At 38.8% G+C, this 18,902-nt stretch overlaps 2 protein-coding genes across 2 annotated transcripts; both read right to left on the reverse strand.

Moving 5' to 3' along the window:
* Window positions 1-28: 28 nt before the first annotated feature.
* Window positions 29-6,358, reverse strand: asah1b (N-acylsphingosine amidohydrolase (acid ceramidase) 1b). The gene is made up of 14 exons (XM_030434128.1): window positions 6,200-6,358; window positions 6,045-6,091; window positions 3,906-3,996; window positions 3,647-3,733; window positions 3,479-3,557; window positions 3,317-3,391; window positions 3,181-3,226; window positions 2,944-3,088; window positions 2,765-2,819; window positions 2,603-2,684; window positions 1,882-2,013; window positions 1,442-1,565; window positions 1,208-1,264; window positions 29-729 (listed from the first exon to the last, which is right to left on the reverse strand). The coding sequence occupies exons 1-14, from the start codon at window positions 6,266-6,268 to the stop codon at window positions 640-642; spliced, it is 1,179 nt and encodes a 392-aa protein (XP_030289988.1). The 5' UTR covers window positions 6,269-6,358; the 3' UTR covers window positions 29-639.
* Window positions 6,359-8,556: 2,198 nt separating this feature from the next.
* frg1 (FSHD region gene 1) lies at window positions 8,557-18,410 on the reverse strand. Its single transcript, XM_030435169.1, has 9 exons — window positions 18,256-18,410; window positions 17,100-17,167; window positions 15,432-15,554; window positions 13,514-13,571; window positions 13,011-13,125; window positions 12,198-12,302; window positions 11,912-12,003; window positions 9,536-9,646; window positions 8,557-8,747 (listed from the first exon to the last, which is right to left on the reverse strand). Exons 1-9 carry the CDS (start codon window positions 18,312-18,314, stop codon window positions 8,711-8,713), a joined length of 768 nt encoding a protein of 255 aa, XP_030291029.1. The 5' UTR covers window positions 18,315-18,410; the 3' UTR covers window positions 8,557-8,710.
* Window positions 18,411-18,902: the final 492 nt, after the last annotated feature.

Below are 18,902 nucleotides of genomic sequence, written 5' to 3' on the forward strand. Positions count from 1 at the left end.
GTAAAAAAATCAAACCAGAGACGGAACCTTCAATTTGAGAATGGTTTAATTAACTATCGTTAAAAAATAATAAGGGAGTGCCCAGCGATGAGGTACATTTAACAGTATCACTGCACGAAGTGGTCAGTCAATGAGGTGACACATACATCTTAACTGTTAACAACACAGGACTACAAAAGTAAGTGCTAAAAAAATAAAAAAGCAGGGCCACAGTGTGGAGGCACAAAACGGTGAGTGTGGGCTGGGTTTGAGATTTTAACATAAAAAAGGTAAATAATTTACATCAAGTTTTACAAGTGCATTCATCTCAGGGGTCCCTGTGCCCGGGGTGAGCTCCACTGATAGACTCATCATGCAAATTATACACATAATTACAGTCAAAGATTAATTTTTGTCCCGATAGCCCTCACAACAGAAAAAAAGTAGGATTTAGTATTTTCATCAAAGTATTCTTGAAAACAAACAAAATGTCAGAATGACATCACTGTCGAGACAATCTTTGGTTCAGGCGATTAATCACTTGTGCAAACATTTAAAGGAACAAGTTTTGTTCCAAACTCAGCCGAGTCTCGTCTCCATCGCAGCTTCTCAGCGCAGATATGCGTTCACTAACTGATCACAGTTCAGCAGGTCGGACCGTTACCAGGGCATGCAGGGGTTCGGGCAGTCACGGATGTACGACTCCAGGGTTCCCTCAGACACTTGCATCAGCGTTGTGTATGTCGTCAACTGGAAAACACAGCGGCAGAAATTTTCACTGAACTGCAGACTGATATCACCGAGCCATGTACCCATCCAGATTCACAGTCTGACTGTTATTTTCCCAGTACACCCTTTTCTATTCTCTAATTATTCTTAGAGCCCGTCCATACGCACAAGAGCATTTCTTAAAAACATCGCCTTTTCAACTCAGAATTTTAGGTAACTGAAAACTGAGATTATTGGAAACGTTGACGCAGACAACTGTGTTCGCTTACTGACACATTTTATGTCATAAAACAAAATGTCAAGGCATCTTAAGCTTGTGTTAACCTAAGACCTTATTTCAGGCGTCTTACTGAAAACCCACTGAAGGTTAAGATGAGGGAACTCGATGTGCAAAATGCTAAGTTATTCCCAGGCTTTAGGAGTCATCCCTGTTGAACTCAGATGCAGGTTTTTCTGATTTGGATGAGAGCTGAAAAAAAAAAGTAGATCTGTGACTCACCTTGTTGAGAACCGGTTTGGTTGAGAGCACGTCGTACATGGTCTTCAGTGAGATGTTCTGAAAAGAAAAAAAGGAGTAGATCAAAAGGTGTCTTAATGCTCAGATTAAACTGGAAAGCAGACTTGAACTTTAGATCTACAAATCACATGACTGAGCTTTAACTACATCTGAAGACATCCAAGACACAGAATTTGATCAGTTCTGTCACAAGGAGTTGGTTACATCAGCGCTCACTTTCTGTGAAGTCTGGTTCATACACTTCTTGGCAGGAGTTCTGCGATCGTCCAGGAACAAAGGCTCCTTCCAGTGATCGTAGTTTGTCTCCAGGACGTACCAGCGGTCCAGCTTCAGGTCAATCCTGAAATACAATAGTTCAATTGTTTTTTAAAAAAAAAAAAAGCTCAACATGTGACAAGCAGATAACTAAACACCTGATTTGTGAAATTGAGTTAAGTCAGGTGATCTGAAACTATCAGCTGTCATCACTTCCTAGTTTAGCAAGTTTCACAAGAAAAGCTGCGTCATTGGGATTTTGGAGCCACACACACATACACATACACACACACACACACACACAACTGACCAGACACGGAAAAGGTTACAATCGGTCATTCCTGGTTTAGGTTATAGGCTTTAAATGCTCTACATTGTACAGAGTGACCTCCAGTACTTACTCCAAGATATCGAGACTGAGCAGCCTGGACCTGGTGATGATGCAGCCCTGGCCCGTCTGGTTTCCTCCGAGGATGAAGTAGGCCGGAGCCAGCAGCTTGGTCTGAGCCAGGCGAATTTTGGCTTCCTCGTAGCTGGTGAGACAGAGTTCAAGACTCATTGTTGGGACACAGAGCGGACACTGTCGCCTCACACAGCGAGGCAGCGTTCTGGAACAAACTGCTTCAACTCTGTTGTTTCACAGAAGCTCAAACACTTCCTTTCATTAAAATTCAACTGTTATCTTCCATTATTTTACTTTCAAATCCCGTTTGTTTCTTTTTCTATTGCTTTGAGTTTTGTTTTGTTATATCTTGTCTCAGTACTGTTTAATGTTAAGCATTTGAACAGCCTTGTCGCTGGACTGTGCGATACAGATTAACTTGCCTCCAAATTAATTACAGCCTTTTATTTAGGTACCCTGTGGAGCTTTTGTTGCAATATAAATATTTTGTTTTTTGTAAGCATATCACATCATCTAAATCCTTCAGACCTAACACAAATGTTTCTGACCAATGAAAACATTTGCCAAACCTTCTTAGTCTTTTGAAACCTTCATCCTGTACATTAGATCACGGTGGTCCTCTTTTATTCCTGACCTGCTCGTACAAACATTTCATAGCGACACAAGAGGCCAAAAACTCCCCAGTGTCCCTTTAAAATATCAAAAGAGGAATACTGTACCTGTTTGCATTTTCTAGGACAGAGCGGGTGAGAAAGCTCATCCACATGCCGTCCCTCTTTCCCAGGATCCACTCCAGGATTCCTGCATGTGAATAGATTTAGATGACGATGACTTAGTAGACAAAACAGGGACAGTCTTTTAACATGTGTGGAAATACGCACCGATGTATCCTCCGTCCAGGCTGAAGCGCTCATTCATCGTCAGAGTGAACACGTGCTGGGGGAGAAAGAAGAAACGTCCTTTTCATTTTTTTCTAGTACAAACAATTTAACAGCCGCCGCTGACGTCAAACAATGTTTTATAGTGACTGAACCTTCAGTTGTTATTCTAAATGACTTACAGGCTTGATGCCAGTCAGCATGCCAACATATCCAGCAAAGTTTGTAGACTTGAAGACGGTCTGGTTGTTTTTCTTGAAGTCCAGGTTGACCACCAGAGGCTTCAGCTTCTCACTGATGATCCACGACTTGTTTTTCACATCCCAGCTGTGAAGAAGGCACACGTCCGTATCATAAGAGGTTACTTTACAAGATCAGAATCGAGCTTAAAAACTGGGATTCTGGGCGTTGATTCTTACCCCATGAATAATCCAAAATCCAGATTTCTACCATGAAAAAGGTTACCTGTAAGGGCACAAAGGCCAAAAGCATTTTAGTACTCATTAAGCATTATTTTAAGTAAGAAAATCAATCTGATTCTGACAGATGACCCACCCTTATCGTCTTCTGCAACAATTGATGTGCACACAGTGAACACCTCGTAGAAGATGTTGAACAAGACGACTTCACCTAGATTAGAAGGTGGACGTCAGCGGGGCATTTTTTGTTCTAAAGTTACTAAAATTTGAAAGTTTCAAAACGTTTGTGTTTTCTCACCGAGAGGAACTCCTGAAACAGCTGCAATTCCTTTGATTTCCTCACCAAAAGGGCTTGGGAGAGTGTCAACCATCAGAGGCTGCAAAACATGATAAAACATGGTGTCATAAAGCTATTTGTGGCAATAAAAAAAAAGAGGCAGAGGCAGAGAGACAAAGCGAGACTCACCAGCGTGATGTCGACGAGATCGATCAGCTTTCCACTGGGCACAAAAGCGTTGGCCAAATCTCTGATGGCCTGAATCATGTTGACCAGCTTCAGAGAAAGAGATCAAGATATTTTTATAAGACCGCCATCACATCTTCACATCAGCCCATGTGGACCAAACTGTGAATCATTTTTCATAAGAAGAGTTTAAAAAAAGTGGCTTCAGAATTGACCCCGACTTATCAGCCATAAAAACAAAACTACTCGAGAGCATTCTTACTTCTGTTTTCTTGTCAGTAATCAGAGCTGACCATCTCTTGCTGGGCGGCAAGTCGAGGTCCACCGTGTACCAGCTGACTCCTCCCTTAAACCTGCGTAGAAAGGAATATCTGTAAAACTACTGCAGCATGACAATGCAACTGATGATATCCTGTGTGCAAAAATCACTGATTAGATTAAACTGGTCATTGTTAAAATGCATGCACTATCCTATATAACCTTTAAATCCTTTCATCTAAATGTTGAAACAAACAGAGTATAGGGATAAGATGTTAAGTTTATTTAATTTGCAACAATTTAGGTAATTTTAAACATTCATTGGGCAAACATTCTCCAAAGGTTTGTGGCTTCAGCTTCAAACAAAACAAGCAATTAGAAGGAGTTACCTTTATACATTTTACACTCTTTATCAATCATATGTATACTGAACAACTATTAGATAAATCAAAAGTCATCACTAGGTTGATAAATAATTAAAATTTATGCTGCAGCCCTGGTCAGATTTCCTTAAAATGACTGGCATCATGTCTATTGATAGCTTATTTGTTTGTGTTGTTGTTGTAAATGTTTAAATCCAAAAGCAATAAAGAGTGAGTTACAAAAAAAAAAATGGACTGCATCATTACAAAAGGTATGATGCATTCAAGAGCTGTTAGAAATGTAATCTAACATTTATGTGACAGGAGACAGAAAAACTGATGTAAACAAGTAAAGCTTCTCAAAATTCTGACTTTTTTTTAGACTTCCCCCAAAATTCTGACTTTTTTATCCATAACTTTGTCTCAAAGTTTGACTATTTTCCCATAACCTGTAACTTCTGACTTATTTTTAAAACTTTTCCTCAAAATTTGATAAGTTTTTTTTAGACTTTCCCCCAAAATTCTGACATTTTTCCCTCAACCTTTTCTCAAAATCTTGACTCTTTTCCCTCAACTTCTAACTTTTTTTCCTCAATTTTTCTAAAAATGCTGGCTTTTTTTTTTTTTTAGACTTTCCCCCAAATGTATACTTCTTCCCTCAACTTTTTCTCTAAAATCTGACATTTTCATCCTTAACTTTTAACTTCTGACTTTCCTAGTTAAGTATAAAAAGTCAGGATAAAAAATTCAGAATTTTGCAGGAAAGTCTAAAAAAAAAAAAAAGTAGAAAAAGATGAAGAAAAGAAATAAAGTCTGAGCAAAATGTCTCAAAAAAGTTTTCTGACTTCATATTTGTTTCCCTTCCCTTTTTCTCAAAATTATGACTTTACTTTTTCAAAATGTTCCCCTTTTTCCCCTCAACTTTATAGATTATCTACAGTTTGCATTGCCTGATGACTTTCTTGTTTATAGTTATATACAAAAAAATCATTGTTGATTTGCAGATTAGAGAAAGACAACTGTATTGTAAATGTTGTGTCAATTAAATGCACAAATCTAATTTAAGAGATTTATAGGATACACCAGTCAGGCCAGTTGTTGTCTTTACACATGACCAGTTTCTTTTTGCTCTCTTCATTAAGAATAGATTGTAAGTAAGTAAGTGACCATCATAACTTCTGAATGGCCACGTCGATTTCTTCAAATTTGCCTTTTCTGTTCAACTAACTGTCCGAAAGACGACATGTTAAGTTTGTAATTATATATTTTAAAAAGAAAACAGGAAAATAGCTTCAGATTTCACAAAATGGAACAATGATTATTCAGCATTTTTTAATGAAAAATTTAATTTGTTATCAAAATTGTTGGCCGTTGTTCTTTGTCACCGTTCTAACAGATTAATGGATAAAGCTCCTACAGAGTCACACAAAACTTTACATACTGTTCTCATAAACTGGGCAGCACTTAGTGATATGTAAACAGATATTAATCTGTGCAATTGGTAGACTGACTAATAAGTTGTTGATAAGAATTGGAACGACGCCTGAATGCACATTACATGGAAGGGCTTTAAGATATTAGGTGTCTCAAACAAACAGCTGCCACAAAAAGGAAAACAAACACATGTGAGTTTGGATGTTCAGGTTTTCGAGGGACAAGTGAAGGCATCTTAGGTAAGTGGCAGTTGTAGTCAAAAACATATATTAGTGATTCACATGGCTGACAAACTACGCAGTTACTTTCTGCTCTTTCTTCGACGATTGCAGACTTATGATACTTACGTAGGACCATTTGGTGGATACATTTGTGCTCGACAGTCTTCAGTATACTGCAAATAAAAGCACAAACAAAGCTTAGATGTAGTTAAACAACAAACCCGGGCAATGTCACAACACTGTGTTAAACGTCACGGTGAGAAGGCGGGAAAGTCGCTTACCGGTGGGATGAACTGTGTCGATGCAACGGTAAATAAAGCCGCTAAAGTAAGAAGAACACAGTGACCCATTTTGGAGGATTTCACTCAGACTGTTGTTCGTCCTGTGTCGGTTCCTGACGAAGTTTCATGCGGAAGCTCCTGCGACTGTTTATCTCGTGACAGTGACCTTATTTTATGCACGAGAGGGGAAACCGGAAGCTCTAAACGAGACATAAAACTAATTTTCTACAAATAAAAAACATAGAATTCACGCGGAAGTGTGGCGAATTTGGCAGATAATTTAAATAATTTATTTTGTTCGCAACTGAAGCCATATTCTTGGACAAAATTAGTAAAGACGCGATCCGGACACCCCTCTAAAGAGCTCGGCTAGTGGTTTCTTCCACACGGAAGCGAAGCTACATAACATGACCACTCAGACCACTCACATGCTTGGCTGCATTTATTTCCTCCTGTGACACCTGCCAATCTATAATAAAAAGTGTCTTTATATATCGGTTTCACTCCGAGGTGAAGTTAGTCTTAGACTGGATACTGTACAAACACTGAGCATTTCTTTTAAATAGCTACGACGTCAGTGACTCCAAACCAATGCTGAATTGTATTACTAATTGTGACAAATAAGACACATCTCCTTTTATTCAATTTTAATGCTTCTAATATTTTTTATTTTTTATCTCTACACATAAGACACACCGACATAGCAAAGTGGTTGTAGTAAAATGAACAGCATGCTTTTACAGTTTTGAGAAGCACAATATGGGTTTATTGTTTTTTTTGTCAGAAACAAATGCTGCTAATATTAAAAATATTTAAAAACATATTTTGACGTCTTGGAAATGAGACCCAATAATCCACTATCATTCTCCAGTGCTGTCTACTTTAGCTTTAAGTTGGCAACTCTGTTTGAGGAACTTGTACTTAACTTTCACTGGAATATATGTATTTTTTCCCTCCACTACAATAATTTGAAATTGTCAGATAAGTTCATTTTCATATTAAGATTTTAGATGAGACAACATATGATAATCTCATTATATACAATGCACTGTGGTATAGCAAACAGTTCCATACCTCTATGGAGCAGCTGTGTCTCAGGGGTCGAGTGAGGGTCTTGTTATCAGAAGGCCGCTGGTTTGATTCCCCTGGTCTGCATGTCGAAGTGTCCTTGGGCAAAGATGCTGAACCCCAAACTGCTCCTGATGTGCTGGTCAGCCACTTGCATGGAAGCCACCACCATTAGTGTATGAATGTATGTATGAATAACTGTAAATCGCTTTGGACAACAGCGTCTGATAAATGTCCTGAATGTAAATGTCTATGATTTGTTTGGCTCCACAGAGACCGCTAAACTTCTCAGAAACAACTGTTACATTTCGCAATGACACAGATGTACAAAAGTTTAATGAAAATTGCAAAAAAAAAAAAAAATATGATGTTTTGTTTTTTCCTGTCATCGTCACAGACTTATCTAGACTGTTTTGATGTGAGTTGCCAAGTTTTGGCTGTGGAGTTGTTTGCCTTTTCTTAAATGCAATGGAACAAGCTTCAATCAGCAATCAGCTTGCAGCACTCAAAGCGCCAACAGCACTGCAATCCTCATTCACTCCTTGATTGCGATCCTTTATTGACAACTGCAACTGTTTTATCTTTGGTCTCCATCTCATGTGTTTATCATAAAGTTGGAAGTTGGTCCAGAAGTCTGCAGCCTGAATCATTACCAGAACTCTCTGCATAGATCATATCACTCCAGTTCTTCAGCAGCTTCACTGGCACCCTGATAAGTATCGCATTGATTCTTCTTCTCACCTTTAAAGGCCCTTCATAACCTTACTGCTCTGTATCTTCCTGAACCCTTTCATATATATATATATATTGGCTACACACACACACACACACACACACACACACACACACACACACACACACACACAGATCCTTGGAGACTCAGGTCATCTGCTCTCCCCCACACTTTTGGAACTTTCTCCTGTAAGACACCAGAAATTCAAAATCCTGTCTCCAAACACTTGGAACACACTGGCATACTGTCTAATTTTGACTATTGTTTTAACTTTTATGGTATTACCAGTGCTGTTTGATTTTACTGATGTTTGATACATTGTGTTTTTCTAGCGTGGTCTTGTTAGGTACTTCAGTAAATTGCTTAGTTACATTCCATCACTGACAACTACAAAGTCTGGTGGAGTAATTCCAAAAACATGAACTTGGTGTCCTATAATCCGTGTTTAACAAGCAGTCGCTCCACAGTACAGCAAAGTGAATCATTGACACAGAAACACTTAAATGGGTCATTTCCTAAATGTCACCATGAGGATGAATCACAACCACCAACAAAACTGATTTGACCATGTCGTTTTATTCAAAATACTTTTTTAAAAACAAACAAACAACAAAAACAAACTGTACACTAAATGTAAGCACACATGGCCAAATCTATAAAATGAAGACAATTACAAAGACATGATGGCAGTGATGTATAAAGTTGAGTCTTCACTTGCAGTACCTGTCTGCTTTCATTTTGCTTCTCCTGAAAAGAACGCAAGAAGACGACATGTTACGTTCAGTGTGACAGTGTGTCAATACTGTGTTCAATCAATCGGTTATCTGTTATCATTAGGTCAATATCAACGGCCAAATAAAAACAATTTAATTTGAAAACAACCACAAATAAAGAGACTTTTTAATGATAAAGATAGAACTGTGTCTGTATAAATAACTGATAATTGTTAGTTTAACACAGTCAGTGAATATGCATCTTTGTTTGTTGCTTCTGTTGACAAACACATATGACAGCATAACTTAACAGCATAAATTCTCACATATCCCACTTGTTACTAGTGCTAGGGTGATGATGTGAATATATTTATCGGTTCACAAGGCTCCCTGAGCTAATTGCCTTTGAGCCTTCATTTGTTTAAGTAACACATCTCCTGCTGCAAAGTAAATATAAAAAGATGAATGGAGGCTGGACCAACTGGAGTGAGCATTACACTTTTGTGTATGATTTTAGTCTGGATCAATTCAAAAAGAAACACTCCAGTACAGAAAAATACTTTAGAAATGTAAAGTCGCTGACGTTTTGCATTTCATTTTTACTCAACCTTTCAGTTTTAGCTTAACTCTTTAACTGGATTACTTTTTTTTTGTCTTTGATGTATTTTAAATTAAGCCCAAATCTGAGTGAATACCAGAAATAAAAAAACGGCTTCCATTTGGTTTTATACCTGCTTGGATAAATCTCCTTTACACATGAAAGAACATTAAAGGAAGAGAGTGATAATAAGAGAATAATATCGAACAAGCTTATTTTCACACCTGTCGAGCAATTCTTCGTGGAACTTCCCGTCTGTTCTGGCTCTCTTCAGTGCGGAGGCGTCGCCCTCATTAACCCGGAGCCGCCGATCTTGAAAACTTTGAAACTTCTTCCTGTAATTCAAAGAGCAACAACAATCAGAGTGTTTACAAAAGGATGTGCAAAGGTAAATGGCAGTCTTCTCCATTAACACACAAAAACACTGACATTTTCACCACTTATCCTCCTCTGAGAACTGACACAGAGACGCTAAATATTTGAAAATATCCTGATAATGAGCCCAAGAATGAACTAAGGCACTGAATGTTGACAGTGGCAGCTAAATACCAATAAGATAAATGGCTAATCCGACTAGCTGCCACAAATTAAAAAATTCCGCTCCTTTATTCAAATATTCAGCTGCGGCTGAAAGTTTTATCAGGGATAACAGTGGAATTTATTACTGAGGGCGAAGGAATATCCTCTTTAATAATAAAGATTTCAGCTTTAAACTACGCATGTTTATAAAGAAGCCCTGACAGAAATTTAGCAAGGTATCACCGCACTGTTTCATCGGCTGAGAGGAATTCATCCACCCACTGTCAGTGTGAACCTTCATGAACATTTTAAATGCGCAAGGGAGAGCTTAGAGTAATCTGTTTTTCTAACAGAAGTGATCTTAACAATATATTTAAATATCTACCACAACAGCGCCATAAACAACAGAGGCACCCAGTCAGAAACTTCCTTGATATTTAGCTTCTCTTCGCCTTCTGCCTGTGTTTTATGATTCCCTGGCTGCATTCCATCCTGAAAGGCATTTTAGACGCTAAACACTACATCAAGACACAGGCTCAAGGGCAGCCATTATCAACATGTCAACATGATGAGTCCATTTCCCCAGCATTCATCCAAAACAATAATAGAGCCGCAACACAAGCCAAAGCATGCCAAGGAAAAAAAAAAAAAAAAACAGCTTCAGACGTATTGCCTGGGACTTAATAGGCCGCAGACGGGCCGTATATAAAACACTTGCAGCATCGGAAGCTGAAATGTAGCGGTGCCTGCTCTCTCATCCCACACAACAGCAGACCATCAATCGCATCTTTAAAAAGACGCAGGACTGATGAGGCAGGTCGCTTCGAGGCTCGATCTCTTATCTGGGGATGTGATTTTGTTGTCAAAATCTCATCGGTGCACACCAACACAATGTGTAGATAATGGGAAGGAAATCACTGTTTTTCTCCGCACTCAGACTGAAGTGCTTTGGCACTTCTATCAAATGGGGCTGAAAGGTGTATTACTTAAAACGTAAAACGTCAAGCTGTTGTGAAACATGAGGCGTAATTATTGATACAATGTGACAACAGCTTGAAGACAAACAGCACTTACATAAAGTCGCTGCAAACAACTAAAACAATAGGGGTGCAACAATTCACGGCCATAACTCTAAAACTCTTTTTTTTAAATTCTACCTGGTATTTAAAGATAATGTTCACTCCATGCTCATAATGTGCAGGGAAACACATCATTACAACATCTCTAATGACAACTAAGCACCTCGTTTGCTGAGCAAGGCCAAAGGATCTGATTGAAAGCTTCAGAATCACAAAGTGAGTCGACCTTGTGTTGAGAAACTTCTTGTCAAATCTATTAGCTGTTAACAACAAATTCAAAACTACAATGGCACTCAGCACAACACGTACCTCCACCAAGGCCCAACAGTCCCCTTTATCAATAAAGTCTACTCCAATATTAAAATCAACAGCCCCGTATAAATATATACAAAATATAACAACTATAATCCAAGATCATCAGATCTAGGATCCGCATCAAATTGATACCAGCCACCAAAACATGCCTGACTTTTCTCATCAAGATCAATATATTACTGATCTATCGCAATGTTCCATTTAGTGGCTTTTGTGTAATCCTGCTGACGACCAACCACCCAACTGATCCAGAACATTTATTTCCGTTTTAATTATTGTTTGCATGTGTGCTTCTTTGTCCTGTTTGTATCTGCATGTATTTAACGTTGCGTGTGATTTACACACTGTGTAAACATGTTGACTGGAGAGCAGCTAGGACAAACGTTTTTCATGCATCTGGTGACATTCGAACACGTGCTACAATTAATTCAGCAACCACGTCAAGTCCAGGACTAAAAGCCATGTTTGTAAAACTATAGTTAGCGACATACTGTCAGAAAGGAGTTGATCACACGCTGTAATTTGTGCAGATTAGCGGCACTAATGAGCCTAGAAGATGGTGACAGACAGTGAATATTAAAGTTTAATGCCGAGAGAAGCCAACACGGGTTTTCCTTCATTAGTTATTGATCGGGCTGCTTGCATGTTAAGTCAGAGCTCAAAGTAATCACGGCAGAGGTTACGTACACATAGTTGACCTCACACGACTTCACATTGCCCCTGTCCTCTTCTGCAATGTCATCTTTACGCTTGGGCTCTCGCTCCGCAGTCGATCTGATCTGTTCATCATTCAGGGGACAAAAACAACAGAAAGAAAGTTTTGCATTAAATATCAATACCTTGAACTCCCCCTGTAGCGAGGTCACAAACATTTACCCCTTCCGTCGCCACTGTCGGGACCCCACAGAGATTGCATGCTTAAAATGAAAGGATTAACATGCATCCTTGTGGAAGGGCACGATTTACACATCACCTTCAGCATCTCGTCATCCCCTGCTGTCTTGCTCTTAGCCACGATGTCCCCACTGTCACTGTAGGAGATGAAACAGCTATTTGCTGCCATGAGAGCCATTTTGCCCTGAGGCAGAACAGAAAGAAGACAGTGGAGGAGGCAGTAGATTAGATAGAATAGCGGTGGGATTGGTTGTTGTGACAGGCATGAAAGGTTGCCTGATATTTGATGTAAGAGAGTCTCAAGGTTGTGCCGGGCAGGTTGTTTATAGGTTCAACAAAGCATCAAGGCGAGCAGTGCGCGACAGTGATAAGGTAGATGCATTCTGCATAATGAATTAGCTGTTCCTGACGACAACAAACCGCTATCTCTCACGGGCTAAACTCCAATCAGCCACGAGGCGAGCCGTGAAAGACTAAAATATCGGTCCCTTTTTATATGATGTGCAAAAAAATATCATATTCGAAACATTTTCAGGCACTCATAGTTAATCATTTGGGCACGACTAGAAATAGGAAAAAATATAGATGCAAATACATTTTAATAAGTAAGAGTTATGGATTATTGAATCATCCATCTTTGTTTTATACGTCTGAGCCTTTCTTATACTCAGGTGTGCATTAAACTACACAAATCTGCCATGAGTAGTAGGTATTTATCGGTTATTGGTAACTGCGGAAAAAAAAATCCATATCACGCAACCTGAAATACATCTCCGGTATAACCCTCTATTTGAGACCTGTTTCTTTGTTATGTCAGTTTTCCTGCTGGCCAAAAGGGTTAAATGTACATATGCACCCGGGGAAAAGACAAACTACATAAAATTAAACTCACTTCCTGAAAGACTGGTTCCCATTGTTCCCTGGAGCCGATGGCATCGGAGCGCCCCACCACCAAACCCTCAGAGTTGATACCAATGTACTTGCCATATCCAGACTTCAAGGCTATCCTGCAACAGCAAAAATGACCAAATTAATAATTCAATGGAGCTCACCCGCACAACCTTTACAATGCCTTAAAAAAAAGAGAAACATAATAAAGAGCGGTCTGATGTTCATTGGGAAAAACAATATGTGTTACTTCTGTGGCTATACTGAGTTGCTTTGTCTTCATGACAGGAAAGGTTAAATAAAATCAGCAGAGTTCACCAGAGATCCAGCAACTGAAGAACTTGCTCCAGTCCTCCACAAAGAGAGGCCCGAGGGGCTCGTGGAAGGGTAAATTACTCTTGTACATCTCCACACAATAAAAAGCCCATGCAGAAGCCTGGTATTAAATCTGTTGGTGAAGCAATATCTATGGATGCAAATACACTGTGTTTGTCTCTGTGTTCTCACCTTGAATCTGACACCTTGATGGCAGTAAACTGTTCTGGAGGGTCGGGTCCTTCATCCTCTGGAACATATCAAACAATGTTTGCCTTTTAAAGATTTTATGTTTTTTAGGGTTTCTTTGCAAATACTCCACACACAGAAATAATAAATGTTTTGTTGTGTTTTGTTTGAATTTTTCTCTTATACAAGTTTGACCTGTAACCCAGTTCTGGACACTGATCTTTCAGCTTTTTCCACATAAAAACATTATTTAGTATTTAATTAATTGCTTTGTAACAGTTATTGCAATTATTGCCACATTAAAATGTGCATAATTTCTTCTCACACCAGAGTTCCTTGAGAGCTGCCTCCCATTTTAGTTATGCATTCTTGTAATTAATAATTCAAAACCCCTGGCTAGGTAGTGCTGCGCTGATCTGGGTCCAATTCACCGGCAATGAGACATGGAGCGAACTGTTGTGCTGCATTTAAATGTTTGCTTTATTTTAAACTGACGTCTCTTGGGTTCTTCCCGATATTACAAAACTGATCTGCCTGTAATTAGGTCACTTCCTGACCTTTAAAATAAATCAAACTTCTGCATAATTTGTAGTGCTTCAGACAGGGTTCAGGTCGAGGGAGCACAGAGCCTGCAAGACGTTAATGGGGAAAGCATTAATAAACTGGAGGTAAAATGTGACATAAGATGCTTTTTTCAAAAGGCTTATTATCTTTGAAATATGTCAGATGGTGACCCTCAGAGCCGGCTAAGAGAACATCAGTGTGTTTCCTCTGACCTGCAGGTGAATGTGGACATCTTTTTCAGTTTTCTCAAATGCTGCATCATCTACAGCGTGGCTCCTGTGCAGACGAGCCAGTCAGGAGGGAGAAATCTCTAATCTCTGTTTCTATACTGCTAGCTCGCATCCTCTTTCATCTCCTAGAAACGAGCTTATGTGCATGCCGGGGATGAGGAGCCACGTAGGGAATTGGGATGTTTCGATCTCCCAGCCATTTTCACTGGTTCTCACAAAACGTGGGCTGAATTAATTGTTTGTAGTGACTGAATGAGCACCGCTCCTCAGAAGTGCCTGAAGGCAGAAGTGAGTGAAAGCTCTGAGTTAGCTCTGTCCTTACCCTCAACTCAACCCCTGTTCAGCCTTTTTCTGTCTGGTGTCTGGATTTACTACTTAAACACTTACTGCTTTGTAGACTTCATCCTCACAATGCCTGGAGCATACAGTAAACGGTACCTCATAAGTTCTGCAAGTATGTCCAACGATGGGATAATTGCAAAAAACTAGAATTGCAACTTCATCTAAAAACAGCTAACATCCTGCATGGTGCTATTATTTCATTATGATGCGATTAGGCAATTTCTCTCAGGTAGAGTCCCAATCTTTTCTCCTGTGCTACACACATTATAATCGGTAAGGTTGGGTGACACTGATCATCATAATCACAAATGATTCGTGCCAATATTAATATGTAAATGACAAAGAAAAAGCATCACCGTCACATTGAAGAAGCTGGAAACAAAAACAAAAGGCAGTGCTTGATAAATGTTGAAAATGATTATTCTGCTTATTGTTTTGCTCTTGATTGACTTATTATTAAATTACCAATTAAACATTTAAAATGAAGACATTGATTACTAATATTGTTTGTACTGATTAACTGGACAACACCATTCTGAAAATGGAGTTCAAAAACAGTAACATTGCTATAAAATTCAGCTTGAAGTACAATATTTGAATCACTGGCCAGACAAGCAGTGAAGACTATTATTTTCTTGTTCTGCAACAAAACATAACCTTAATTTAAAAAGACTTCCAAAATGTGTCCATATCTGATTCAGAAATGCTCCTGGAATTAAAAATTGAATAGACAGAAAGACAGAAATATGACAGAACAGAACTAAATGTTTGGAACGACTCTGTACCGTTGTGTGGTGCACCGACTGTGAAGAGCCCGCTGTCCAGGGCGTGGATGTACGAGTTGTTCTGCATCTCTATGGCAATCATTCCGGTGATTTCCCCGAAGCTGCCAACAGCCCACCAACCACCTGGTGAGAAAACCCCATGCTGAGAGCTGTAACATTAAGGCTCAGAATCCACTCAGAGGTGGAGCAGAAGAAATACAGTTTAGCTTCTAAAGTCTATGACATGCAGTCAGGGTGACATTACAACAGCATTAGTGCTGTAGAGAGGCTCCGGTCTGTTGTTGCATCATTTGTAAGTATAATCTACATTTAAACAAAATGGCTACCTTGAACCAAAAGTTGTTAAACAGAAGTATAAACCACTCTACAAAAGGTCTTTATATTTACATTTGAAATAACTTTTAACCACAACTACACCCAAGTTATTACTGATACTCTGAGTAATGAGTAACTATCAGTAAGGTTGAACTAGCTTCAGTGCTTAAAATTTTAATGATTATCAGTCTAGGAGCAATCTATATTTCAGCAAATGCCATAATAACAGATATTTCTATGAACATTCTACAAAACTAAGCTTATTTCCTCCTATAATATTGCAAAGAGCATAAAAAAGAACTCATCTCACCCTTATTGTCTCACCCATCTACAGTACGTGCTACAAGAATATTCACGTTCTTAATGAGAGGTTAATGGGACGTAAAATTTGGTTGGCTTCTGCAACACAGATTCGAAAACAATTGGGACGCGGCATTACACATAAATTATGAAAATGATTTGCAGCCTACATTTAATCAAATACAGCACAAAGACAATGAATGTTTCACAAACTGAAACTTTACGCTCATTCTCAATGCAACGCCTGCAACACCTTTCAAAAGAGTTTGGACAGGAGATTTTTTACCACTGTGTTACATCACCCTTTCTTTTAACAACACTGAGAGTTTGGGAAGTGAGAACGCAAATTATTGACTTTCTGAAACTGAAATTCTCTCCCATTCTGGCTTGATGTATGACTTCAATTGCTCAACAGTCCAGGGTCTCTGTTGTCGATTTTGTGCTTCATAATCTACCACACATTTTCAACAGTCTGGAATTGTATCTTCCTTAGACCAGAAGACATGTCATCCAACATTTCCAAAAACTGCAATGTTGACGCATTAATTTGCATCAGTCCATGTGAGATGAGCTCTGGCCCGTAGGAGTTGGCTGAGTTTCTGGATGTTATTGATGAACGGCTTTTGCTTTACAAGGTGGAAGCTTAACTTCTGTACAGTTGTGTCTGTTTTGATGCAGTGCATTGGGGATCAAAGATCAATCAACATGGTTCATGCCTTTTGATATTACCCCTTCCATACCTAATCATGATGTTCTCTTGTTTACCTGTGGAATGTTCCCATCAGGTGTTTCTTTTCAAGCATTCCACAACCTTCAGAGTCTTTTGTTGCCCCTATCCCAACTTTTTTGATAGACGTTACTGGCAACAAAATCAGAATAAGAGTGTATCTAAAAAGAACAACAATGTTAGAACATAAAGAATATTTTCAATTGAATACAGGCTGAAAATTATTTGCAAATTATTGCATTCTGTTTTCATCTATGTGTTAATGAGCGGCCTAACTTTTTTGGAATGCGGGTTGTTTAATTTAGAAGTCCAGTCCGTATACCTACCAACAACATCAGGTTTTTGTTCTTCATCTTCGGCTTTTCTCTTCCTATCCTTATGCTTCTTCTTTTTCCTGTGAAAATACACAATAACACATTTTAAAAACGTCTGCATTTGTAATGAGCTTTCCAAGTGTTTAATTAAACCTTGCAGGTGGGCCAGCTGATTTGTGGAAAGTGAATACATTTTCCTTGATAGTGCAAGTGTGAGGACCTTAAAGTCAACAAGAAATCACTGAGTGATCATTAAGTTGTTGTGTGCTATGTTTCTAGAGCACGAAGCTTCAGTACCTTCAGAATAGACTGAATCTTGTTAACCTTAAAAGGTGCACTGATTAGTTTATAAGAAATCTTAATCACAAGACAAGGAGTCTTCAGTCTTCTTTGAGTGATATCTTATTTCATAAACCATATGAACAAACTCTTTGATTTCATGGCTGAATAAACTGAGTAAACAAACCAACCTTAAAAGTGATGTACAACAACTAAGTGAAGGATGTTTTTAACTTTATTACTTTGTATATTATTCCCTTTACACATTTAACGCAGAACTGTCTCATAAGTGAAACAGAACACGAAGTTGAAGTACTTTTATCAATTTCTTTACAAAGAGTCAGGGTACCCTATTTGTTTTTATTTTTCCATTCAAATGATGGAACCATTTGTCATCTGTTTTTACTTGGACTTCACTAACATGCTCTGCCATAACCTTACTGTATAAACAAACATTACGGTTAGCTACGTCAAATCACCATATTTTACATTTCTGACTCATCTGCTGCTTAAACTACATTTGGACAAAGTCGGGTAGTTCGTTTAAAGTTGGACCACAGTTAATAAGTTTGGCTAATGGCGTTTTAGCTAGATACAGCTAATTTGTGGGAGGGAGATTTAAGATCCGCGGCAGCCTTTTTCATGACAGTAGCTGACAGGCTTTTATATGAAACACTGACTGAGGATTTAGTGGACAAATATCTGCATACAAGTATGTATTAGCAGACTGGTTTAATCAAAAATACGCAGTAAGCTAGAACAGCAACGGATATTTGACGCATTAGCCTTAGCTAGCTTTAGCACAACAATGATGCAAACCTCGTTAGTTACCTGCGAATACAACTTCAGCTCAGAGTGATTAATGATACTGGGGAAAAGACACACTTACCCCTTGTTAAGACCTTTTAGAACCAGTTTGGTTGATTTTACGCGAGAATATTCGGCCATCGCTTCACCCAGTGGTTAGCACGGTTGCTATACAGAATGCTAAGTCGTGTTTCCTGACTGGAGACAACAACTACGGCGGCCGCGGAGGTACACTCAAACTCGGATCGGACCAAAACCTATCCCACTACCTAAAACTCAGGGAAATCATGCATAATATACATAAATACACATACATAACATTAAACTGACTTAAAATAGAGATACCTGAAGCCCTTAAAGCACAATAACATTTTAATCTGATAGTCTTGCACAGAATATATCCACCAATTGGTGAAATTGTTTGTAATTGCTGTTGACACACACTGCAATAGAGGTGTTGAAACCTTTTTGCATTTATTTTGCTGACTTTGAAATAAGTTTGGGGATGATATTTCATCACCTGTGAATAGATACTGAAGCTCCAGTCAAAGTGAACTGGAGGTATCCACGCAGACACGAGCACACAGTCACACCCTTACAGTGTTTTCTCCTAATGTGCACCTTTGGGTGATTTTTTTTAATATCCATGCTAGTCTAATACACTGTCAAGTTGGAGAGAGGAGAGAATGATGACTGCTGACATTTTCACACCCTGTGCATCACATTGAC

This window comes from Sparus aurata, chromosome 1 (genome assembly GCF_900880675.1).
Source record: "Sparus aurata chromosome 1, fSpaAur1.1, whole genome shotgun sequence".
Taxonomy (NCBI): Eukaryota; Metazoa; Chordata; class Actinopteri; order Spariformes; family Sparidae; genus Sparus; species Sparus aurata.

What these genes read in the sequence shown, in the direction of transcription:
- asah1b (XM_030434128.1), bottom strand. Translation starts at nt 6,268, where the DNA reads ATGGGTCACTGTGTTCTTCTTACTTTAGCGGCTTTATTTACCGTTGCA. An exon ending in GATTTTGGATTATTCATGGG is followed by an intron (nt 3,089 to 3,180) that starts GTAAGAATCAAC and finishes CCTTCTTCACAG; the next exon opens with CTGGGATGTGAAAAACAAGT. An exon ending in CCTGGACGGAGGATACATCG is followed by an intron (nt 2,685 to 2,764) that starts GTGCGTATTTCC and finishes ATTCACATGCAG; the next exon opens with GAATCCTGGAGTGGATCCTG.
- frg1 (XM_030435169.1), bottom strand. Translation starts at nt 18,314, where the DNA reads ATGGCCGAATATTCTCGCGTAAAATCAACCAAACTGGTTCTAAAAGGT. An exon ending in AGTCGGTGCACCACACAACG is followed by an intron (nt 13,572 to 15,431) that starts GTACAGAGTCGT and finishes GATATGTTCCAG; the next exon opens with AGGATGAAGGACCCGACCCT. An exon ending in GGGAACCAGTCTTTCAGGAA is followed by an intron (nt 12,303 to 13,010) that starts GTGAGTTTAATT and finishes GTTCTGCCTCAG; the next exon opens with GGCAAAATGGCTCTCATGGC.